Consider the following 25689-nt stretch of genomic DNA (forward strand, 5'->3'; position numbering starts at 1 on the left):
GAAATGGTTTAAGTGAGTGAAAAGTTGGTAAGGTAAACAGTAAACTCAAATGCGAAATGCATTGTGCTATTGAATTTGATTATCCCAGGCTGATTAAGCAATATGTTCCTTTTTCTTTTCTCTCATTGCAGCCTGTGCTTTCCGTTACAATGGGCTCTCTTTTGTCTACCTCATCTACCTCCTGCTCATTCCTCTGTTTTCAGAACCCACAAAAACAACGATGCAAGGTAAGATGTTCATTGCTTCATTCTTCAGAACATGTGGTGGATACAATACATACAAAAGCCTTTGTGTAGTAGAAGCTGAAGTCCTGAGCATTTTTCCCTCATTAAGTGAGCTAACTTATAATACATACTGTAAATTCCCTGACACTGTAGGTTCACTACAGGCTGGCTTTGTTGCTGAAGGACTTCCATCCATGATGCTATTCTTGCCCCAAGTTTGCAGCAGGGCTAACTGATAATGATACTGGGGGATCCTTTTTATGGCATTATTTCACCTGGAATACTGACATGGTCTGTGTGAAAAATGAGCTTTCAGAACATCTGCCCCCCAGGCCATGCTATCACAGACTGTGCCCAAGGTCCAGGTTTGTAGTGACTTGAGAATTAAATTTGGTCTCAGATTTTTCACCCAGTAAGTACCAGTATTTTAGGCACTTGTTTAAAGTCAGGATGAGAGTGATGTTTAAATGACTGCCTTAGTAAAAATAACTAAAAAGGCTAACTGGTAGAGATGACAAATAAATATCTACATCAGGCATTCAAGCATTTGTGTACCACATACCAATCAAACTTTTACAATTTAAAATATGAAAACAATTGTGCAGACCTATGAAGACAGAATCCATTTCAGCAGTATTACATTCTTGCTGTATGTTGTCTGTGTAGAGGAATGGATTCTTGAAAGTCAGCAGAAATGGCTGTATAACAATATCAAAACTTAAGGGTTTGTGGTCTGTTGGTGGAATTTGTAGTGAGGATGCAATCACAGATCATTATCTAGTGGTGTGCTTTGTCACCTATAGCATGTTGGATGAGATTGCCAATGACTACATTTCAAAGCACTTGCTGCTTGAATCATTGTTGTTCCTACTTACCTGATTCTCCTTCAGACCAGTATAAAAAATAATATCACACAGTGCTGAAGTCAAACGGACTCATCTCTCATCTTTTCTGCTGGAAATAATGTGAAGAGTATTCTTTCGAAAGTAAGCTGGTTCCATGATGCCACTAACAAAAAGGAGGCCTTTAAAGAGGTCCTGAAGTAATACTGCTTTGTCTGATACTGACTTTGGCATAATTTTTCTACTCACAAATCCATTCTCGTGGCTGATAGAAATTCAGACTATTTTAATCAACATAGTTCCCTAAAGAAAAGAATTGGAAAATCTACTAAGTATAGTGACATCTGAGTTTACAGGGCCTCTATGAAGTTCTTACCCAAAGATTTTGGCACTTTATCTGGCTTCCTGGGCAACCTTAATCTTGACTTTGTTCTGCCAGGGTAGTTCCTTAGCGGTTTGGATTTACCCCTCACTTTTGCATATTTTTGTGATTCCTTAGAAGAGCTTGTAGATATTCCAGGTTCTTCTTCAATCCCATGTCTGTCTTCTAAACACTGTTCAACAGAAACTGATGTTCTTTCTTAACTGAAGAACTCACTGTGATTTGGCTGAGCAACAGGTTGACACAAAACATGTAGTTTTCAGTGCGTTAGCTGAAGAATGAGATATTTTCAAATGGTTTATAGACAGGTCTCCTAAACATCTGCTTCTGTGTCCTGCCTATAGTTATGGCTATTGGTCTATTTCTCCTGAGAAAAGAAATGTATAAAACTTTTCTTGAATTCTCTGAGAAGGGTTCTTGGAGAGTCTTAGGCTCTTGTTTAGAGAGACCCCTCAAGCTGTCATCCTTTTTTCTCTTTACGGAGAAGATGAAGAGAGGAAGCAGGAGCTTCAGAATTGTCTGATGAACTATTTATTATTTCATGGCACATAGTAACAGTACCAATCAGTTTTTACAAGTGGAAGTACAACTTCTGTTGTACCAGTTTTTACTAGTGTTTTCCATTAATAATTAGTTTGAGGGGGCAGGAGACAAAACTAAAGAAAACGCTCTTTTTTCATCTGTTTGTGCATATCGTTTCTGTTGATGCAGATTTTTAGCCAGTCTGTGTATAGGGGAAGATGTGTAAGGAAGAGAACTTCTTCCTCCAGGTTCTAGCAGGGAGAAGCAAGGCAGAATTTGACTTATGTTGTGGAAAGTGTATCCTGACCTACCCTAATTACGATGGCTCACTGTTTCACTTTTATTTTAGCTAGGGTAGATGCTGATCCTTTTTTAAAATCTTTGAAGGACTTACCAAAATTATATCCTGCCACAGTGCATTTCACAATCTAGGTTCATTTAAAAGATAATCTGCATTGAATTAATCCCTTTTGCATTCTTTTTTTGTTTTACTTTATAATTATTTTGTGTGATTATATTAGTATCAATTGACAGAGATACCCATGGTGCTACACAGTCTTGACACCTAAGCTAAAGGAAAAGAAGTGTCCTTGTGACTGACTACCCAGTCACAAGGGTAGTATTATTGCTAAATGTTACTCATAAATGGGATATGAGTTATAAATAGATCAAAGTCATATTTCCAAAAATTGCTTAGAGTGGGATAGATTTGAATTTTACCAAATTTGGAGTCTTTGTGAATTGCAATTGAAGTAAGTATCTTGACAGAGCTATGAAACAGGGCAAGGAATCAGGTGAGAATTAGGGTGCTTTTTGATTTGGTCTGTTAACTATAGAGTTCAACTCTCTCACCCCTTGGTGAAGAAGCCATCTTCATGAAGTATTACAGTACAGAATTGGAAAAGGTCTGATTAGCATTGGTATTTCATGCCTTAATTCCTACATTTATATCCTGTCTCTCCACACTCTTCTACTTCCCCACACCGTTTTTCACCCAGTTTCTACCACTTGATCTAAGAACACGTTGTCTTTTGGCAGGGAGCCATACCAATTGGGTGGGCTTAGTTTATGTTGACTTGTGAAAGTATCCAGTGGAGCCAGCAAAACCAGGGCTGAAAAGTAAATAAAGTAAGCATAAAAGGTAGGAAATCCCACTCTAGGTAAGGCTGTCAGTCATTTTTACAGGGGAAAATTACCAGGACAGTGTGAGAATGGAACATCAATAAATGCCCAGATGTGAGTTAAAGTTTCCCTTAAAAGTGCTGAAGGTGGCAGTTGAGAGGGAAGCACTCATTGGGGAATTTGGGTGCAGCTTCCCAAATAATATGCAATTACTGTGTTGGTTTTGTGTGTTTTACTTTTGCTGCCCCTTCTGTGCCAGGAGAAGTGATTGACAGAATAAACAGAGACATTTTCTAGATGCCAAGACCGACAGTGGAGAGACATCCTAATTCTCTCCTTTTAGAGTCTAAAAAAGTCTATTTCATTAGAACTAATTCCTGTGTGATTTGATAGACGCTAAATCATCTAGTTTGCATCACTGATGGCAGCAATCTTTCACAGAGGAAAATGCTTTCTTAGGACTTTGGATAGTTTCCCCATATTGTGTGTTGTACTACGTTACACTTCTGAATTTCATGTTAGGGTTTGTTAATGAGAATTAATTTCTTACATAAATTCAGTATTTCTGAGTGTAACCATTTTGGTCCTCTATCCCTGTCACCTTTTTAAATTGTGTACCTGTGTGTGTAAGTGTATCTTTCTTGAAAGCGTTGAGGGATTTTTTTTTTTCATGTCCAGAAGATAGAAAAGAAAGGAGAAATCTCTAACTATTTTAGCTAAAAACAGCCAAGCCACCAGTAAATCAAAGAGTGAAAGTTAAATAAAACAATATTAAAAAAACCCCCACCAACCAGCAAAATGCACTACATGGCTATATGTTTTAATTTTCTTTTTTTCCTTTCATTTCTGTCACATAATATTTTTGAGTCTTCTCTTTCTGTTTTGTTCAAATAGTTTTTTCCTGAAGCCTTTACTTCTGTTGATTAAGTCTTTTTATTCTTTTGAGCTTTCTGCTGTCCTTCCACTAAGCTTTTCCTTCCTCATCTCCTTCTGGTTTACTCAGCTCCCCAGTCACAATCTCTGACCAACATTCCTATGTCTTGTACTTCCACCTATTTTCCCAGTTTATCGCCTTGCAGTTTTTGAACTGCAAAGTTCAAATCGCCTTTCCAGTTATTGAACTTATGCAACTTCACTCCACCAAGTTTAGGGTTTTTCCAGGCTATAGAATTAGAAATTAGTCTGGAATGGACGATGTCAGTCTAGATTAATTTTGACAGAAATGTAAAAGGTTAGAAACACTGGGGAAAAAAAAAATATACGCGCTGAAATATGGTGTTCAGATGGTGTTTAAAGCTTAATGAGTAAAGTTCCCCCCCGCTTAAATATTTAATCTTCATTAAAAATGTAATTACTAAGATAAAGTAATATTAATCCTTAATCATGGATATAAGGCACAGTCTCCTGTCTCCACATATGTTCAGTATATTCGTTTTAAGATAATACCTGCCAGGTGAAAATACCAACCTCTTCCAAGTTACAGGAGACATCTCCTTCAGTTACAGCTGAAACGTTGAGTTATTTAAGATTTAGCTGAATGTATTGTTTGCAGACATACTGCTTAAATCTCCATTAAGCTGGCTGAATAAGGGAAAATATATTCATGAGCATTTATGTGCAGCTGAAAATGTATTTAGTTAACGCTCTTGTTCAGCTCTGTTATTTATAATCCTTGAAATCGGTGATTACAAAGCTGATTAAACAGCAAAATGTGTTACTCTGCATGAAACAACTATGAAAAAAAGTTTCATTGTAAATAACATTTCTTGTCTACAGGAGTAATTGAAAACTTGGCCAATTTTTCAAGAGTTGCTGATGGGAACTGCTTTTGTGGCAGATACCTCTTTGCACACATTGTAAAGCCATGTGATTTCAGCAGTGAATTTCTATGTGAATTATCTGTAAGATCAGCAACTGACTAGTTACCTAGTTCTCTGGAGATGACAAATAGGGAATAAACTGTGCAATAGCCTAGTTTCTAACCTCTTTGATTATGAGATAATTATATTAGTGATCTTTTTTCTTTGTGTGTAAAGTCTACTGAATGATGTCCTTGTCCTTAACAAAGGCTTGTACATGCTGTTGTGTCAGAAATAACAAAGCGTGACTATATGCATTCACCATCTTGGGTCAGTAGCTCATTTTGCACTACTAAATAACTGGTTTATGTGGCTTTTTTTTTCTGTAACAGAGGTGAGTTTGCATTTAGGTAGTTAACTTTCCTTTATTTCATTTCATAATTTCTGATTAATAAGACACTGTAGCCCATCACCATATAAATAAAAAAAAAGGGGGGGGAGGGGAATAATTTAATTTCACAGATGGACTGCATTTTGCTGACTCTGCTTATATTAATGGCAAAAAGAATGGGGTTGCTTCTGAATTAAGACACTGCTCAGCATGACAAAACCTCTCTTTTCTGTATTGGAAAAACTTAGTTTAGCATAGCAGTCAGATCAGTAAAAATGATGTGTTAAAAATATGTAGATTGATAAATTGATGAACAATACCCAAATCATTATAATTGTTAATTGAACATTATTCTGAGTATTTCTGAAACCATGGTAAAGAAATGAAATAGTGGAGTTTGTTTTGCAGGTATGAAAGGGCTTGCGATTTGGAATAATCTGCACAGAATTGCAAGATGCAGAAGGATTGCAGTGACAAGTTTGGATGACCAAATATAGCTGAAGAGGTTTTGGGGAGGATTGATCCAAGTGAATGAATATGGCAAAATTTTTTATACAAACGTTATTTTGATTTCCCTATGTGAACAATGCCCCTATGGGTATGCATCAGTTCTGTAATGCATCTGTATTATTAGTAGTGTTTTTATGCTCAGCTGCACTAGTTTTTTGGAGTTTCACAGTGTCTAACTTTAGACATCTGACTTCAGACATCTAACTTAAATGTTCAAGTTATGATTTGGGTCATGTATTTGGTGAATAGGAACAGGCTCCTCACGATGGCGCTCTGAGTTGGCCATTTGAGCCTCCAGGGAGTCCAAAAATCTTAAATTAGATGCTTAATTTTATACCTGATCTACATTGCATGGTATTAAGACTTAGGAAGAAAATAAGGAGCTTAAGTGAATATTGTCAAGTGATACTCATGAAAGAGAAAACAGATTGTTAACCTCTTAATTGTAAATTCTTGCACTGAAATCTTCATGGTTGAGTGGTTTGTAGTTAAAAAAAAAAAGTACTTTCTATATTAGTGGATGTTCTACTCTGAAACAGCTTCAGATTTTAGCTTTTCAAGATTTTCTAAACACTGCTTGCAAATGAGCTGCTGCCCAAAGTATATATGCAGTGATCACTTGAAAACTTTAAAAAAACCCCAAACAAAACCAAACCACTGATTTTGAACTATATGTTTAAAAAAAGGTTTAACAAAATTCCTCTCCCTCATTAGTCCTGTTAAAACCATGTCCTACTGATGGCAAGTGTCATACTTAAAACCGTAATACAGGACCACAAAAAATGAAACCTTTAAAGAATGTAACTTAATGTATTCACTAACAGATACATTGGAGTAGTCTTTAATGTCTGCTACTATGGAATGGTGACGTTTGCAACCTTACACGGCTTTCTCTGCATCAAAAATTTGAAAAAGTTCCTTAAACTTTTTGGTCTTTTCCTTTTAAGCTAGTTCTAATAATTTTCACAGCAGCATTATTAATAGGATTTCATGGAAAAGACAAATATTGTAGCTAATTTCAGTGCTTTCAAGCATCCTGGTTTTCTTAAATTATATGCATTAAAAAATGAGTTTGTAGGTTGGAAATACAGACTCTGATTTTGAAAAGACTTGCTTGCATGGTTTGTTGCCTGCTTTGAGCAGAAATTCAATCAAATCTGCATCTTACTGCTTCAGTGCAAGGAGACTTTTTAGTTCAAGCAGTTGGAGTTCATGACTGTTTTTAGTTCAATCTCATAACAATTATATCATCTACTATTAGGATATTGTTTTGGTGGCATTGTAGTTGGACTGGTCCAGATAGGGGATAACAGCCCACCTAGTTTCACCATTTGAAAGTGCAGGCAAAATAGAGGTACCCATTTTGTGCATCTGAGGTGTATGGTTGAAATCCCATTCACGCCTGCAAGAGGTAAAAGCTATACCTGTTTACTGGATTTTTCACTAGTATTTGACAAGTTGTGCGCTGGTCTTTGTTCTTCACAACAGTTTTCTCTCGTGTCTGCCAGAATGCACATTTACAGGCCATAGACCTAGTCATGTTCTAATCTCGTTATGAATTAAAATGTATTAATTGGCTACACTGGAAGGGATATGTTTTAAAACATGTTTAAAAAACAAAACGTATTTCAGTGAAAAATCTTGATGGTTTTGGGTGGTGCAACTTGAGTTTTGACCTTTTTCTCTTTAGATTTACTGTATGTTTATATGCTTTTGAGAAGGGTTTCATCCACATTTTGCATGTGTAACCACAAAGATGATTTGTTCCATTTTTTGAAAATGATTTATTACCTGTCATCCTTAAGTGCTCAATAGAAAGTACTCTGGGCAATAATAGAGATGCTGATTAAAGGAGGTGGGAGAACTCTTTTAAGATGTCTTTGGAACTACTGAGTTTCTTTGTACAAGCCCAAAGCATTAGTACGAAGATTTATTTATAACTCAGAAAATGCTTTTCAGCAATTAAAAATGGGATTTTGACTGGATTGGGCATGTGTTTTCCTACGGAGGCATGCCAGGCTGCTACATAAACACCCTTTGGCTCAAAATACTGCATCTCAGCTAGGTTTCTTCACTTGCAACTTTGTAAGTATTCTCTTGGGAGTGAAGAATGGAGCGTGTTACTTATAAGCAGTGGTCCAAATCCTGAAGTACTCATTCATGGAAGTTTTAGCAATGGATGAGTGAAAAGGAAGCGATAGCTTTACATTAACCAACCTCAGAAGTCCTCTTGCATCCTATGAGCCAGAAAAAAATTCTGTTAATGATACTGTGTGCTTTCTCACTATTTATTATCAAAACATTTTCTTAAGAAATGAATTAAAAATCTCTCCAACTAAGTGAACATGTACTCACAAGCATTGCACTGACAGCGTTGGGTACAGAAATCTTCTATCTGTCTTAGGTTGTTGCATATGATAAATAATACCTGTGCCTTTCTCACTGCCTTGTAATACTGTTCCCAAATGGCATATTCCACTCTGATAAGGTAGACTCCAGTTCCTGGGCTGTTTTATTTTTTGGCTTCCACAGAAGAAATTGTAAGCAGGGACTCCCATTAAGTGGTTGATGTGTCACCCATTTTCATTATCCTTTATTATATGAGTGCTGGCAATGTTTTTGGACCTGGGTATGGCAGAAACTCAGCAGCATGTTGATTGAAGCCTTGCAAACAAAGCAAAGCCAGCAGAGTTGGGGCAATGAATGTAGAAGCCAGGAGGGGAAGATAAATAGAAATTTATTTTAATTTGCAATTAAATAATTGATATGGGCTTGTTTATTGGGTTATCAATGACTGTGGGTCTTTGTAAAGGTTCAAATGAAAAGAGGGATAGTGTTCTTGGGGCAAGAGTTCTTCAGAGGGCTTTGAAATAAGGTGCTTGCAATTAGACTGGTGTGATTTTTTTTGGGGGGGTGGATGGTGGTGGAAATACTAAATTAAATGGAAAAAAAGCCATATTAAAGGGGGTTGACACTATCACAAGTTTAAATTCAGTAAACTTTTTTCATTGTAAAACTAAGCACACTTATAGCTGCATTAGTTTTTGTATTATTTATTTTAAAGCAATATTTCTCCTTAGATATTGAATACCTTTTGTTTTAGGGGAAGAAAAAAATCAGTTTAGGTTGGAAGTGATTTCTTTATTTATTTTAGTGTTTGAAGTTGATCCCAAGCTTAACCCGTGTCCTGGGGATAGTCAGCTTCAGACTGAATATGTGATTGTTTAATTAATATTGTTTAATTTAACTCTAACAGTGAATAAAGACCTAGAGCCAAAACAAAGCTGCCTTTTCACCCCAAGGTATAGGTAAATGCAAATTTATTTAATGGAGAAGTAATTCAGAGACACAGATAACACCTTTCAAGAATTTTTGTTCTTGGCAGTAACTTGGAAAACATTCTTTTTTTTTTTTTTTTCCCAATGCATTAAGCTACATGCAATGCCTAAATAAGACCAATTTTACTTTCTACAGCTTGTGAAGGTTACTTTTCTAGCCTGTCTTTTGTGTTCTTCTATGTTAAAATCATTGAAAATTAGTGAATTTTCTTCCTTTCCAGGAAGTATGTGCAAAATAAAACTTGTTCTATTTGGAAGGTGAAAGTGCAGAAATGGGAATCTAATCTAGAAACAACATGGTAGATTATAAGAGTTTGCTATAAGCTAGCAGTCCTCCCAGCTAACACCACTAAAGTGTAAGGAGAAATTTCTGCCATGAAAGAGCGAGACAAGGGCAGAAAGTGTGTTTTAGACCCAGCTCTGAAGTTGAACACTGACACGAGTGCTGTCCTGAGCATGCACACTTTCTCAAATTCAGGATCTGATCTAGGCTTACTGTGGTTGCATAAGGATTTTAAACTCGGAATGACCTTGTGGCATGTTTTTGAATTGAATTAAATAATGAAATTATGAAAATGAATTTTACAAAATCATATAAAAATAGCAGCATCTTAGGCTGTAGAATATGACTGAGTATGTGTCATGTAGTCCTGCAATCCTAATAGTGATCAGTCAGCCTACACATTTTGATGGAAAGAGGATGGTGCTGAGTATGCCGGGAAAAGCCAAACTTTAAGAATTTGTTCTCTTCTCTTTGTCCTGCAGCATGAATTTCTCTGAGTTAAATTCCTCTTTTTTTTTTTTTTTTTTTTTTTAGCGTGTTGCGTATGTAAATGATTGAAAAGTCTCACAGTCATTTCTGTTGGTTTTAAGGAGCAGGGATGTATATGGGGTTTTTTTTGTTCATTGGTGTAATTTTGTGTGCATTATTTGTGTACATCTCAGCTAGGATCCATGTGTTTGAAATACAGATCTGAATGCTGAGAAATCTTGGTGGCAAAAGCTTCTAATGTAAGTTGACTGTTGCTTGTAAACGTTACAGCTTATTTTGGGGGGCAATATATTGGAAGCAGGCTCGGCTTTTAGTCAGGGACAAAGGAGGCAGTTTCCTTGAGCACCCTTCTCCTGTCCACTGTAGCTGTGACAGTGGCGTGGGAGGGCCAGGCTGGCCGCTAGGAGCGTGGTGGTGTGGGATGCAACACTTGCGTCCCTTCTGCTGCTCAGTCTGTGCAGCACAGCAGCCAGCATGAGCTTTCATCCAAGCCATGCCCCTTCTCCTGCCCTGTCCTTCCCCATAGCAGGAACGGACCAGCCCTTGAGGTAGCAAAGTTTCATTGTGCTGATTCTGCTGAGATGTCTTGATGGAGCTCTGTCAAAAGCTCTATGTCTGTGATAGAGACATAAAAGGGAATTGAAGATGGTTATAGTGGTATAGTTTCCTAGCTCTGTTAATCAGTAAATAGGCTGTAGAGAAATAGGAGGGCTATTATTGAATCTACATCTACAGTAGAATCATTTAGAAGTCAAAATTACATTGCAGGAAGAAGGTAAGAGGTTGATAAGGTCTGGCTGCATTCAGATAATACTAGAGGACAAAATCAACATGGAATTGTTATGGTATACTATAAATTAGAGTATGAATGATCCTAATAACCATACAGCCAGATCTTTCTCTAATGCAAACAACTTCTCAAAGAATTATTGACTTGTGAAGAACCAGTGTTATTTTGAAAATGGGTTTGGAGGGACTGAGGATGTCAGAGAGAGTTGGTCATCACTATTCTTACAATTCAAAGTTAACAAAAATCAGTCTTTAAGGTTTTCTTAACCTGAAGTACAAAATAAGTTTAGGGAAACTAGATAGTGACTGAAGAGCTCAGGCATTTGAATGTGGTGACATTTTGTAGTTAAAAATGCACCAGCCTTTCTAGAACTCCCATCTTAAGCACTAGTGGCTTTTAGGGGTGAACTCCAGACCTGACTTGCTGACCAACCACTCCCACAAACAACATTAAGAATAAACAGAGAGTTTGCAAGGAATGAGTAAAAGGGAAATAATTTATATAGAAATCATCTTAGAGGTCAAGAAGTGTTCAGATGAAATAGAATTTGCCAGAAGTCAAGCTGAGTTAAACTCTGCAAAGGAAACTGAAACAAGGAATAAAAATGCATTTAGCTGCATGAATATAAAATAATAAAAAGCGTGGCTGGTAATAGGGATGAGGTAGGAAGGAAATATTGTCTCGGTATGTCCAAAACTTTAAACAGGACTGTGCTTCAGTTTTGAATAAGGGCAGTACTGTTAAACACAGAGACAAAGGCAAAAGTGCCTGCTGGGAAGGAGGTTGGAAAAGAAAAACTGTATATGAGCTAGAAGTAAGACCCAAGGAGTGTAAATGCTTTCAGGATTGAGATTATTCAGCCTTTAAAACTTAAGCAAGTATGATACCCTAGATTGAAGAATGAAAATATTAGCTCAAAAGCTGAAAAAAAGAGGGAAATGATCTTGCATATGAACTCCTATGAACTCATTTTTCAAATTTTGGAATGCATTTGGGAAAGAAGAATAAATAAATATCTTGAGGCAACTGGAAAAAAAGACATGAAATGAAAATGGCTTTTCTAAAATTGGGTTGTGCCAAACAACCTAGATAATGTTTTGATAAGGTGAATTCAGACTAAGCCCCAAGAAGGACTGTGTGGCGACTCAAGCAAAGAAAGATGCTAACGTACAAGAGTGAGAAGGAAACAGTACATCTCATATATCTTAAAATAACTTTTTTACGTCAGAAGACTTTGGAGCATTACTGTGGTCATCAGTACTGTTTTCAAGAGTCAGAAGAACTCTAAGTTCATTTATGCTGGAGGAGAGGTTGTTTTAGAGAATTAGGTTTGGGAAATAAAAGAGTAGGAAGAATATAAAACACATTTTGGGCCTCCCTATTCTTATTTCTAATACCACTATGTTAAACAACCATGTTTTATTATGCTGTTATAAAAGAAGAGGAGAAAAAGCCAGTAAACTATTAGGTAGGCATTTTTATTATTATGAGTGACCTGTAGGTGAGAGGAATTCCAATAAAAGCACTGTGCAATTTTTTAAAGGCAGTGCAGCTGTTGCCATTTACTCCACTGTTGTTGCTGTTGCCTTGTTTGAAGGCAGTCACACTACCGTAAGGCATGTCCTGAATCCACCACAGTAGATGATGTCTGAAGAAGCATTAAGAAGTGAGCCCTGGACTGTTTTACCCAGCAAGGCAGGTGATGGCATTAGCATCACTTCTCATTGCAGTGCCTTGGCTATGAGTTATTCTCTGGTAATACCAGAAGTTTGTCCACAGAGGTAAACACTGTTTCTTCAAAATTCATACATAATTTATTTTTCTTCTGTGTTTTCCTTTCCCATCCTACTTTGTTTTGTATAAAATAGGTTCTGGTCAGCAAGAGAGGGACTTGCTGCTTTCCTCAAATTGAGTGCTGAGCATAGATTTTATTTTTTTTTATTCTGAATTTCTTCCTCGCACATGGAAGTGTGTGTACATCTTTTGACAGGAGAGTATTATGACAGAAAATAATGCTGGCTCTAGAGCACAGTAGTTGATAGATGTCAGACCTTTTTATCAGATTTCATAGCTGAGCCTGACTTCCTGTGGATGATACTGTGTCTATAATGCATTTGAATCCAGAGACTGAATCCCCAGGAATTTGGAAAGCCTCAGGTAGAAATCTAGATTGGTGTTACTTCTTTGTAGATCAGTACTATACTTTCATGTCATAGTGATCCTCAAAGACAATCTCCGCTATGAGAGTACTGTGGCCTTGTGTTTTTATTTTCTTCTCTTGAAGTGGTATACCTTCCTTTCTCCTTGTTAGTCGTGTGATTTAACATGTTTGTTTCTTGATCACCTAGTGCAGCGATTTGTGCTCCCGCTGCTTTCTTCCTTTCGTGAGCACAGAACTACCCTTGAATTACCCCTTGGTGCTAAGAGGATGAACAAGAAGCCAGGAGGGCATGGCACAAGATACTATGTATGAACTGCTTTTGACAGTGAAAGGAGAATGAGGTAGCAAAGTCTTGACTGTTCACGGGTTGTACTTCTGATTGTTCTGAGAAATCATTTAGTACTGCAGTGATACAGGCCCTGGTGTCTTCAACTGTATCTAGGCAAATATCTATGTAAGTTGTATAGATCTGGTAGCCCAACTCGGCCTGTGGACTTGTCAGGCCCTTATGGGCAAAGAGTGAGTGCTGGATTTGGACCTCATGCCTGAAAACAAGAATACAGAGCTGGTCTTACAGAATCATAGAGTCTTTTAGGTTGGAAAAGACCTTGAAGATCATCGAGTCCAACTGTAAGAACTGTCTTGGTTCTTCATGTCTCGCTCCTCTAGGGCACCTTACCATCTATCCAGCTTCTGACCTGAAGGTGCTTCTCTTAATTTCCTTGGTTTCTGCAGTACTAACTGCAGATCGCTATCAGAGGTGCAGATGACAAGGAAGGTTTTCAAATCACTGGGAACATGTAGGTGGAAGAGGAATGTCCCCTCCTCCTGCGATCGCCATTGTCTGAAAGGTAGGCAAGCTGCCTGGAGTTGCAATCACAGGGGCTGAGTTTACAGCAAGAAAACTGCTCATTTGCAAGCACTCACAAAACTTGGATTAAATCATTAATGATAATGCTTTTTGTCACTACTGTTTATATTCTAGTGACAGTTAATGTGAGTTGGACTTGTTAGTAAAATAAATAAATAGCATTCAGCAGTCTGCTCAGGGCTGGGGGTTGTGAGCATGTATGTGTGGAAGGGGAGGCAGTAACAAGGTGCTGATTCATTTGTCTTTACGTGCCAAGAGCACCACCTGATTCTGTCATTAAGCAAGAGGTTGTCCATCAAATATTTATCATGTGGGCATTCCAAAAGGTTTTTAAGGAGGGCAGAAGTTTTTGGAGTGTTTTCTTTTTTCTTTCCAGTGATGTGTGTGTGAGGGCTTATGCTGCTATTGCAGTTGTAGCTCATTGACATTATGTTGAGAGCGAGACACCGAATGTGCTTTAAATTGAGTGGGCTTTTTTGTCATCACAGAATAACAAATTGTGCCCTCATAGAAAACACCCCTTTTTCAGTGCAAGGATGTTTAGCTGGTCAGATTTTGCTCGCTGCTTTGATTTCTGCTACTTCCGTGGATCTGGTTTATTGCATCTGTCTTTAACAGCTAAAGAAATGTTTTCTGGGAAATAAATAGTTCCATGACAGAGACGTATTGTAACAAGCAGCTGTTTCACTGTAATGGGAGCTTTAATTGAATGGATTATTGCAGCAAAACGTTTCCTAGTTGTTTGTGTTGGATGATGTGGCTGAGAAGGATACAATATAGTAGCAAATTTTAAACACAAATGATATCTGTTTTGCTTTCTGCTAGATCTTCAGGGTAGCTAAGCCTGAAGATCAGTTCACTCCCTCGGGACCAAATCTGCTGACCTTACTCAGGGAAAACTCCCACTAGCAGTGGGAAATTTGCTTCTGTAAGCAGCGCAGGAAGTGCCCTGTAATATATTAAGAAACCAAGTAAGCCCATAAGAAACCAAACAAAAGACATTTAAAAGCATTCCTATTACTTACAGAGAGAAGGAAGCAGAAAATTAATATGCACATGCTCTGTAATTAACATCTAAACTCTGGTCTTAAATGTGATTTAGGGGGAGCTGTGAACTCTTGAAAATGAAGCTGCTGGTACAGATGCAGAGCTAGGTGTGCAGTTTCTCATTACTGAAATGTTTCTGTTCTGCCTCTGGATGAAGTGGGGAACTTTAAAACGCCGCCCCCCCCCCCCCCCCCCCCAAGCAGATTTGTTAACATCCTGTTCTAATTCAGACCAGAATTCTGAATCTGGTTCTTCTGTACCCCAAGCATGTTTGGCTAAATGGACCTTTTTACTATCCCTCCTCTTCGCCTCCATATCCCTCTCCTTAAATATTTGATTATTCTTGCAAAATGGAGGTGCTGCAGTACTCAGTGCCCTCCTAGCATCTGAGTAGTCACTGCATGTCTGAGGAAGTATGGGAATTTCAAGATGCTGAAGGTTTTCTCTTATTGAGTTATGTGACAGTGTCATGTAACAGGCTTGTGAATCATGTAAAATAGTAGCAGCAGCTAGACAGATAAGCAGTCTCTTCCCAATCAACTCTCCCATACCCTAGCTTTCCGTCTTTCCTCATGAAGTGTTCACCATCATCATAAAAGTCAGTACGAAGACAGTAAGTCTGAATACGTGCCTATTCAATAGATAAATTTTGGTTTGAAGAAATTTAAGAAACATTTTCATTTAGGTGCAAAATACCAACTTGAATGTTCCTGTGCTTTCTTAGAGAGTATGTGTGTCCACAAAGCTCCTCCTTTTATTCTTTTTTCTTTTCTCCCTTGTTTTAACATGTAACATGCATGACTCAGTCTGGTGCTGATTGTTATTGTAAGGAAAACGAAAGTGATACATTTAGTGCTTTTCATATTTAAATCATATTTGAGATAATCATAGCAGGGATTAGTAGATCTCAAAAAATTCTCACTTATTCAGACCATTTCAATATAATCTTGTTTCACTTAACTTAGGCAGGAAAATAAGTTAAGTCTCCTTTTCTGAGAGCTCTCTGAAGAACAGCTTTTTGCAAAACAAAAACTAGAAAGGCAGGGAGTGAGGTTTGAACACAGTTGCGCAGTACTCGTCTGGATTATATTCTATAAATCTGCACAGAAGAACAACATTAATGAGTAAAACTGGTCAGATTAGGCAAGTTTGAGTAAAACATTTTCAGAACCAAGAAAAAAGTTTTCAACATTTTATTGTGATTTTCATTCAGTTTTTGAAAAAATCCATGGTGGAAAGCAGGAAGGGAGATAACACTTCCAGGTTTCATTGTGTTAAGTTGGGGGGAGGAAGCTTGAAAATGAATGAAGAGACAAGGGAAATTATAGTATTTTGTGGCCAAAATAACATTTTTATCTTTCTTTCTATTAAAAACTGTTAGAATCATTTTAATAATGATGATTTTTGGGGAGTGGGAGGAGGCGTTCTGTACTGTTCATTCTGATAATGTGATGTGATGCTTGTACAAGAATCCAAAGGAGTTTATTCCTACTCTGATTCCCCCCCCCCCCCCGCTTTTTATTGAGAGAGATATAAAAGAAGACACAGCCAAAAATAATGGAGCAATTCAAGTTACATACATAATGGTCATGTGTAAATGAAGTTGTAAAATAAACAGTAGCTACAACACACAATCCTTCAATTTTTGCTTTATTTAAAAAACTCACTCCTTTGGAAAAACAATGAACAGGTCTGCAAGGAAGCACAAGTTTAGTTTAACTTACCTTTTAAATCCTTTCTTTGTTCATTCATAAAATTCTGTGGCAAAGTTGCTGAGGTCATTGCCTTCCCCTGTCTCACACAGGGCTCTAACAAATTCTGAGCCTGTTATTTAATTGATCTTTCTGGGTGCCCTGTGATTAAATTCTGGGAAATTACTAAACTATGAGTCACGTCATAAAAACCAATTAGTGGTTGGTTGACAGTTTGTCTCCCAGCTGAAGCCTCCAAGTTTCTGTTAATACCACATCAATATATAGGTTATTGCTGGCAAATGGCTCGAGTTTATTTTGTAGAAGAATGTTGTGCAAAGTCACAAAGTTTATGTTGGATACTGCTAACGTGAAAACAGTTTTGTTTGAATGGGGCATACTGTCCCTTTTGGCTTCATTTGACTAGTCCTAATGCATACTGAAGTGTTGGGATGAGTGGGGAAAATGAGCTTTTGAAAAAACCCCTTTTTTTAAAAAAAAAAAAGTCCTATCCTATTGAGTTGGTTTGGGGTGTTTTTTGTGGGTGGTTTTTTTTTTGTTTGTTTGTTTGTTTTTTTATTTTTGATACATCTTTTTCCTTCAGCGGTAGCTTTTTGAGAAGATCAGAAGCTTCATGCGGAAGTTCTTCCTGCAAGGTGGCACTGTTGTGTCTTTTCCTCTGTAGCTGCTGTTGGAAGCCGTGTGTAGTTGCAGGGTTTGGGGCGGTCCCTTCTCCATCCTCCTCTCCATGAGGACGAAGGACAGGAAATAAACTGCAGTGCTCCTTTGGGATCTCTGCGTTCTGGCACACAGCGAGGGGAACTCCAAGCTGGGGAAAGCGGACTGTTACCCGGACGGACCTGTGCACTACTTTGACTTTTAGGATGATGACACTGTGATCCAACAGATTTAAGTATAGCCTGGCTCTGATACCGCATGTGGTATACAAATGTTAGTTCTCTAGTGGGGTGACCTTGCTGAGTTAAGTGTGTATCTTTCAACAGAGAAATTGAGTTGAAGACGTTGTGGTATGAAACACCTTTAAAAGTGAAGAAATAGCGAGGAAAAATGATAATGAACATTTCTGGGGTGGTATTGAAGGTTTCTCTGTGCCCTCCCTGCCCTCCCCCGAAAGCTGCTGCTGAACTTACTTACACTTAAATAGTTATCCGCAGCATATTCTTGAGCAGAGTACCTTTCCTTACAATATTCAAAGCATAAAGTAGGCTAGCAGAATATTTTAAGAAATTCCTTCAGAAAAAAATTAAAAATTAAAAAAAAAATTTGGATCTGAGGATGTAAAATTAAATGTAGTAGACTTATAACTAACAATATGTGTAAAGATAATTTACACATAAATTAATAATGTATAGATTAATTTTTTTACGATGAAATTGGAGAATCCTCAGTTTATAGGCAGTGTTATAAAACGCAGCATGTTTTGACTGAGTTGGCCCGTTACTGTTACTAGAGCAGGTCCAGCTCACAAACACAAGGGGCTGTGATGACAAAGAATTATGTAAATACGCAGTGATCATGCACCACTTAACACCTCCCATTATGTAAATTTATAACACAGAACATGATCTTCTTTAAAAGTGCTTTGGTTTGGAATGGATGTGCTAAATGTTATTTTTCCCATTAGCCATGACAATGCTACATGACTGTCTTTGCTTTTAGTTTAGACTTTTTGCTTTCTGTTTACAGCTAGCAGTCTGCTTCAGTATAATCAGAGAGAAAGTGATAAACAGAAGCCTTCAGTAAGAAGTTTAGTCCACAATGGAAGCATTTGCTTTTAAGTGGAAAACAGAATTTATTAACTTTTTTCTTTTTTTCAGATGCAGATACTGGCATCTGAAAAAAATTTTGGTTCCACGCAGATACTGGCAAGCAGAAAATGCATCCCTCATTCAGTTTTCTCAGATCTTGGCTATAGTCTTTTATTATTTTAAGTCTTGCAAGCTGTATTATTACGCTATCAGAGCATTGAATTAGTACTGAGTGAGCTGCACTGAAGTGTAAAGGTATGTTAAGCACTTAAATGGTTAGCTTGGTTCCTGAAGCCAGTCTGGCTCTAGGCAAAATGCACTGCGGGTCACTGCTACACTACTGCTGCAACTTCTACTGCTCCTCTATGAAATTTAGCTTAACTGTCCTTACGATATGCTGTCATCTGCAGTACAGATGCTCTCCAAGGCAGAGGGAGGTTGCCATTCACCACACATTGCATGGGAGGCAAGGGAAAAAACGCGCACTGCAAAGCTGGGAGAGCAGAGGATCTCTCAATCTATTGTTTTAGCTGTGAATCCCCTGGGTACTCACTACACTCAATTACTTGTACTTGTAGAAATGTTCTCATTTTGATATGATCTCGAGCTCCTCATCTTAAGCAGGCCTTAATTGTGTTTTGTTTTGCTGTGACTGTTTCACATGCTCTCATTCAGAAGATGTATATATTAGACCATTCTAGAGAGTGTAGTGCACCCATCACCACCACCATTACAATTATACTTGCACTTAGCCCTATGTTTTTGTTTGGGTTTGTCATAATTTTAGATTGGAAAAAACTCTAAGCTATTATAGTTTATTGTTATTTATAATAGAGTTATTACAAAAATGTGTAAGGTGCTGTGTGGTCTCATAGGCCAGTATACTTTCTGCCACAGACAGTTTACTAACTAGAAATTGGTAGAGATGGTAAAATTCGTCACTTAGAAGGGATGTTTTTTGTTGCTTAGATTATTCCAACTGGATTTTTGTAGAAGATGTGTATTTAGGCTTTGAGATTGTTTGCATCAAGAGCCCCTGTAGGAAAGGCACAAGACATCTTCATTGGCATACCTGCATCATTGCAGTACATCAGCCATGCCTTAATATATGTAGAAGTGGTCTTCAAATAGGTACATACATAGACATGTTCCCGTAACTTCAGTTTCCGTATCCCTTGTATAAATATAGACAACAATAGGCATATTATTATATATGATACCTGTGTAAGTAAATTTTAAAGAAACTAGTTGTTCTGTTACTTTAGGAAAGCATGAACAGCTCCCCTACAAATAACATCCCTGTGAGGAAGAGCTTTGCTGCATGCTTGGAGAATGCTGCTTGCACTGTGACAAAGATTGTCCTTGTCCTGACTGTGCAGCAGAACTGCAGGTGAACTATTTTAGCATGACCAAGGAATCAAGAAGTCTGATTTCAGATAGTCCTCCTGAAGTGAAGCCACTAAGATAGTGTTTAATTTTGTGCAGGTGCTTTGCCAAACAAACTGTCAGCCTTTGTCTAAAAGGAAGATTGTATAGGTCTGAGGTTCTCCTACCAGGAGAACTTCACTTACCATGTGTTTGTGTGGGGTTTTTTCCTAATAAACTAATTCCTGAGAATAATCCACATTCTTTTTCTTTCCAAATTCTTCAAGATACATGGATTTTCACTAAAGTCTTCCCACTCTGAAAAGCTCTTCCTCTTAAAATCACAAATGTGCAGTCACATCTAAGAGAAGAGGATATAGAAAGTGCATTGAATTTCTCTTGCAGGGGCTGTTTTTGTTGCTTGGGTTGTGTGGCTTTGCATTTTTTAGAGTGGATCTTCAAATTGGGAGGTTTCTGTTGGTCAGTTTTAGTTTCTTATTCTAGGTAAAAAATATAATAGAATCAAGCTGGAGTCCTGTGCAAATACTTTGAGACCAGTAGCAAAAGTTATGGTTGCTTGCAGTCCACTGATATTTAGAATATGTGTTTTTGCTGGTCATGAACCAAGCCTCACATGTTTGTCTTGGTTCACAAGATGCTCCTCTTCTAAAAAAAAAAAAAAAAAAAGAAAAAAAAAAGAAAATAAAAACTAGTCTCAGTAGGAGATTCAGATTTGTTTTTAATATTAACAGCTTCTCTGCTTAGAAAAAAGAAACAATTTGCCTCTGTTTGCAAGGTAAACTTAAAGGAAGTGCTGAATAAAACAACAAATTCCCTCAGAGGCTCATTCACAACAACATTCATTACAAAAGTACTTCTTGTGACGTGGGCTGGGCAATTACCTTCGAGCAGAATGCTTTGGGTTACGAAGCCTGGGTATTTTTTTTGAAGCACTGCTGTCCAGAAAAAGAGCAGTGCTTCTCAGTAGGAGAGAACAGGTCACATCTGTTGCTTTGTGGTCCGCTGTCCATGCAGTACGTGATCTGAGAAGGTGTCTGTGCTGCAGCCTGGGGAGGGAGAGAGCCTGTAGGGCTGCGGTAGGGAAAGGGTAGCAAGGTGGTAGGAAAATGGTCTTAGGATATCTCATACTCCCCTGTTGCTCTGTGCCAGAAACCACTTACCTTTAGGTGGGCATAGCTTCTGCAATTTTGCCTTGGACTTTGATGCCTCTGGTGGTGCAGTAATTATTGCTGCAGCAATAATTGCAGAATCATTTAATGGTAATTCATCTCACCCAGCTCCACGGCCTCTTGTGCGCCATGGGGCAGATCATCAGGTTACAGAAACCTTCCACAGACACGTGGCGGTCTGTGCCAAAAGGCACTGGGGCCACAGAGCTTTCTTCCTTTTCTGGTTTGCTAATTATCACAAGCAAATTACCTGGTTTGAAGAGATTTTTATGTGAACACCTTATTTTTCTTTTTTTCTTTTTGTTTTGTTTGGTTTTGATTGTAAAAATTCCCTCATGCTATAAAAGCACCATGAAAAGTACTTCATTATGGGTATTTGGTGTCTGTGTCTTCTGTGGTGTATAATTTGGGACTGAGTCTGGTTTCAGTAAATTACACTTATTTTGACCTTTGGGTTGATACAAATAAAGTAATGTAAACACCCAAGTTAGCCTCTATGAGTCAGATATTTGTTGTGGAGGGCTCCTAATAAGCAAGGGCAGCCGTGTTGTCAAAAACTGTAGTGTAGTAACAATTTGTCTGGCAGATAAACATAGCGATATATACCTGCCAACATTCACTAACATAAACATGACCCTGGGAGTGTACCCAAACACTCTTATATTTGTAGGTAATTGGTCAGGAAATACAGGAAATTTTCTCATTTATATGCATTCTTTACTATATCCCTGCTAGTGGGGAGTCAATAGTCTCCTGCATCATATATTTCACGATTATCTGTAGATTCATGTGCTCTTTTGTGATGATAAGTTGTAACGTGATGGGGATGAAGGTTAGCTTGTTGGTATTGCCTTGAATTTAATCACTCAGCCCTGAAGTGTGAAAGTAGGGAAGACTGACTGCTTTAGAAAACTCATGAGTTGGTTTCCATAGAAGAAATAGTCCTGACATTTTAAAGCTCTCTTCTGGAACTTCAGGGATTTTTTTTTTTTTTTTTTTTTTAATCTATAAATCTGTTTTAATAGCTGTGTTTCCAAACCTCAAAGAACAATCCGAAAAAAGTTGAAAAGATTCCTAAGAAGTGTTCAGAGGCCCAATACGTTTTTTTCAAGTTCAGTGAAAGCATTGACATAGCCTTCAGTTAGTACAGAATCAGGCACATGATACATATAAAGTTGAAGTAGAAACACCTGAAAAAAATGCACTTTATGATAACAAAACGGGGGAATTTTTGGTAAGGCATCATGGTCCAAACAGTTTTGTTGATTTATACTTGTAGAGGCTCTGACCCTGTATCACACAGTACCATATCCTAGGTTCTTCACTTTGTCTGTGGAGAGTTTCAATGCTGGTGATATTTCTTTGTCATTTCATTTCATAAGAAATTCTGTGTACTCTGGCTTGGGTCTAGGTCAGGAAAACACAGAGGCTACTATAATTTCTCTCCAGACTCATAGAAAGGGACAGAAACTTGCAGTTCCTGGGGAAACGAGTAGGCTTAACCAGTCTGCTGCTAACATTAATGCCACATTTGTTTTGTCCGTGAGTCAGTAGCAGGCAGTGTGGTAAAGCCTTTCTAAAATCAGAAGCAAGGACCTCAAAATTGTGCTTAATCCTCAATAAAGTCACTGTTATGTGTATCTTCTTTAATGACATAGCCCCCAATTCAGTGAAGCAGGTGATTTTTGAAAAGGCATCTAAGGCTTGGAAACCATGGGATTTGGGTGCCAAGTCATGACTTTATGTATTTCTTTAATACCCCAGAACTGGATGTCATGGTTAGAGCTTTCATGTGCACACAATCATGTAGAGCCGTAGGCAGGGAGTTTCATGCTTGGGGCAATTCCCTTCTCTGTTTTCTCCCTTACTCTCCATACTCCCCTTATTTTTGTACAGTGTCAGGTAATGCAAAGGTAAGGGTAGGCCGTTATCTCTGTTGATACATCAGAAATTCACCTTTCCTTGTGCATTAAAGGGGCTCCTAACAACAGTGCAAAAGGGGCTGTTGTTGTCTTATCTTATCACAGAAGGAACTTTGAGAGATTCTCTAATACAATGTCCAGGCTCTATCTCTGCTTCTGTCTTCATCGTTCCTGTTGTTTGGAGCACTGTGGTTTTCAGTCAGGATGTTAAAAACTGGTTTGCCAGATAACTTTTGCTCAGCGGTGTGTTCGCATCCTCATTCAGTTTCCTGACTTGAATATCCTGGGCCCTCGTTATCAGCATCTTGTAAATAAAACCCTTAGGGGTAGTGTAGGTACGTCCTTAGAAATTTAATAACCTTCAAACTGAGTAGATTTCTATACCAAAAAACCCTGAGAAATGGTATTAACCTTAGCTATTAAATTAATCCTTGAAGACAGGAAGGTTGCTACACAACTTTATGGCAGACCACTGAAGCCATTCCATCTTCCTGAGTAATTACGCTTTTGAGCATTTTGAATTCTACCACTCATTAACTCATTTTACTATCCACTTGTTTTGTATATTGATCGACAGTGACTCTCTTTTGTCTGTTACATTGAGGTAACTTATTTTTCAAGTGAGTTCTTACCTCACTGCAGACCTGAGTAGTTTTCTGGGTGTTTTTTGTTTGTTTGTTTGTTTGTTTGTTTTTTTCTGAAATCACTTCAGTGGTGATTTTATTTATAGTGAAATCAAATAAAAATATTTAAGTGGAAGTTAGCAATTTTTAGTGAAATTCATAGTACATATTTTACAGCTGTTTGGCACTTGCTTGACCATTTGACAAAAGTCAAATTTATCCTCGTTAACCAAGATGTATCCTGCTACCCTAAATAACCTGGAACCACGATCATTTTGTTCCTGGTGCGTTGATGGTGAGTAAGGAATGAATTTTGAGTACAGTGGAAGTTTCTCTTCGTCTTGGCCTATACTGCGCACAAAGGAAAGGCACTTGCGCTGTGTGTCCAGCTTCCTCGCCTGTGAGCTTGTAATTCTTATCTACTTGATAAATGGTATTGGGAAACTTAATTTCTTACAGCCAAGTTCAGACCGGCTAATTCAGGTGTCTAAGTTTAGAGACTGGTCTCACACCACTAACCACTGTCTGTGTTTCATCTGTGTGTGAATGTGGTGCTGGTGTTAGGGAGCCAAAGCAGGATCAGAGCAGGTGAGTGTCAAGTCAACTGGTTGTAAACAGGCAGTGTCTCTAAAATTATTTGGTTATTTCCTCTGGTTCTCCTCATAAAAAATAACACACAATGGGAAAAAAAAAATCAGTTCACTGGAGAGCTTGCAGACTCTGGCACTATGGGACACTGACTCCCCTTCCCCTTCCCCTTCCCCTTCCCTTCCGCTGCATGTGCTTGGAGTCTAAGCCACAAGAAAAAATAATTGGCATTTTGCAAATCTGCATCTGAAAAATTATGTTCTTTGTCAAGGGCTGTTAATTAACATGGATCTTTCTTATACAGGTCTAGATTGTTTTTAGATACTGTCTCTGGAAAAATCTGTCTGTTAAATGGGGCAGTTTGATGTTCCAGTGTTTTATTCCACGATACACATTTTTTCTCAGACAATATGCCAGGTGTTGCAGCTCAGGAAAGTGCTTTGGGATTAGAGACTATGTAGTAAAAATGAAAGCCTGGTGCAAAAGCACTACCCTTTGCTATACAGCAGTGGATTATCCCTGGTAAAACAAGTGAAGTGGAGCATCTAGATGATTCTCTAGTCACTTAGTTAAAAATTTGTTAGGCCTGATGTCCATCGAATGTTTCTGTATCTGTTGAACATGGCATATGAAGTACTGCTCTCCGGAGACCATTTACAGGGCACAACAGATTTCACTGAACTGACAAAACTGGTGAACAAATCTATTGTTTGCCTCAACATCTGCTAAATAATTATTTATGTGCATGCTAACATCTCTTTTATGGAGTGTTCCTAATATTACCCTGATCAGAATAGTCTTTGTAGAAAACCTGTCATTTTGTGATAAAAATTAATATATAGAAAACTTGTCAGGTTTCTATTACCGAAATTTTTAGTAAGACTTTAACGTTTTTGGCCAAAAAATGAGGATTTGACATTCAGGGTGAAAACAGTGGAATTTTGGCTTTCATTGAAAAATGTCCTGAAGAAAGCAGACACTTTCCATGAAAAGTTTTCATCTCTGTATGAAAGATTTATTAGAGAACAGGCACAGGCAGAAATATTTTAGGCAGCACTACTACTCTAGCAGATATCTGCCTAGAATGGATCAGTATTGGCCTTATATTATGTGTGGACTGTGGTGTACATTTGTTCTATATGTTTTTAGTTCCTGTCCATGTGCTTGGTGGAAGAAAGCTTACTTTGTGTCTCACAGGTGAAACGAAAGTTGATGTAATTTATGAGAAAAGCAGTGTAAGCATGTGTGCTTGCTGAGGATCAGTATCTAGAAGAGCTGAAGCCTGTCCTACATCAAGCTGGCCACTGGTTGTGTCCACACTGTGGGAAAATGGGTTTCGTGATGTATCCCTCCAGCCTCACCCCCAGTCATTCAGCCTGGGAAATCTAGTAGAGCCCATCACAGCTCCTTCCTCCTCTCCCATCCTCACATGCTGTGGGCTTTTTTCCAAAGGAAATCCATGGAAAGTGACAAGGACAGCACCTGCTTTGCACTGTAGACACAGCTACTGGAGTGTGAGAGGGTGAAGGGCTGTTAGGAGGCTTAATCTGTCTTTACAGAACAGTTTACTGTGGGCAGAATTGCGTAAATGGAGAAATAATTGAAGGGAATCCACTCTGTCCTCCCTACAGGATCACAAAGGGATAGGGGATGAAGTGTCTAATGTGAGAATGGAGTTGAAAATGTGACTCTTGTGTAGACATTTGTAACTAGTCTCCTGGACCTTGAGTCTGGCTCCTCTGGGCCAGCTGGTGAGTGGTAGGTTAAGGG

At 38.1% G+C, this 25689-nt stretch overlaps 1 protein-coding gene across 2 annotated transcripts in view; it reads left to right on the top strand.

Moving 5' to 3' along the window:
* Positions 1–25689, top strand: part of PIEZO2 (piezo type mechanosensitive ion channel component 2) — a 312188-nt gene that overhangs the window by 57471 nt on the left and 229028 nt on the right. For both annotated transcript variants that reach the window (XM_075022962.1, XM_075022964.1), the window contains exon 2: positions 132–227. In XM_075022962.1, coding sequence (XP_074879063.1) covers positions 132–227 — 96 coding nt within the window. The remainder of the gene's footprint in view (positions 1–131; positions 228–25689) is intronic.

The sequence above is a fragment of the Buteo buteo genome, chromosome 3, assembly GCF_964188355.1.
Source record: "Buteo buteo chromosome 3, bButBut1.hap1.1, whole genome shotgun sequence".
Classification (NCBI taxonomy): domain Eukaryota; kingdom Metazoa; phylum Chordata; class Aves; order Accipitriformes; family Accipitridae; genus Buteo; species Buteo buteo.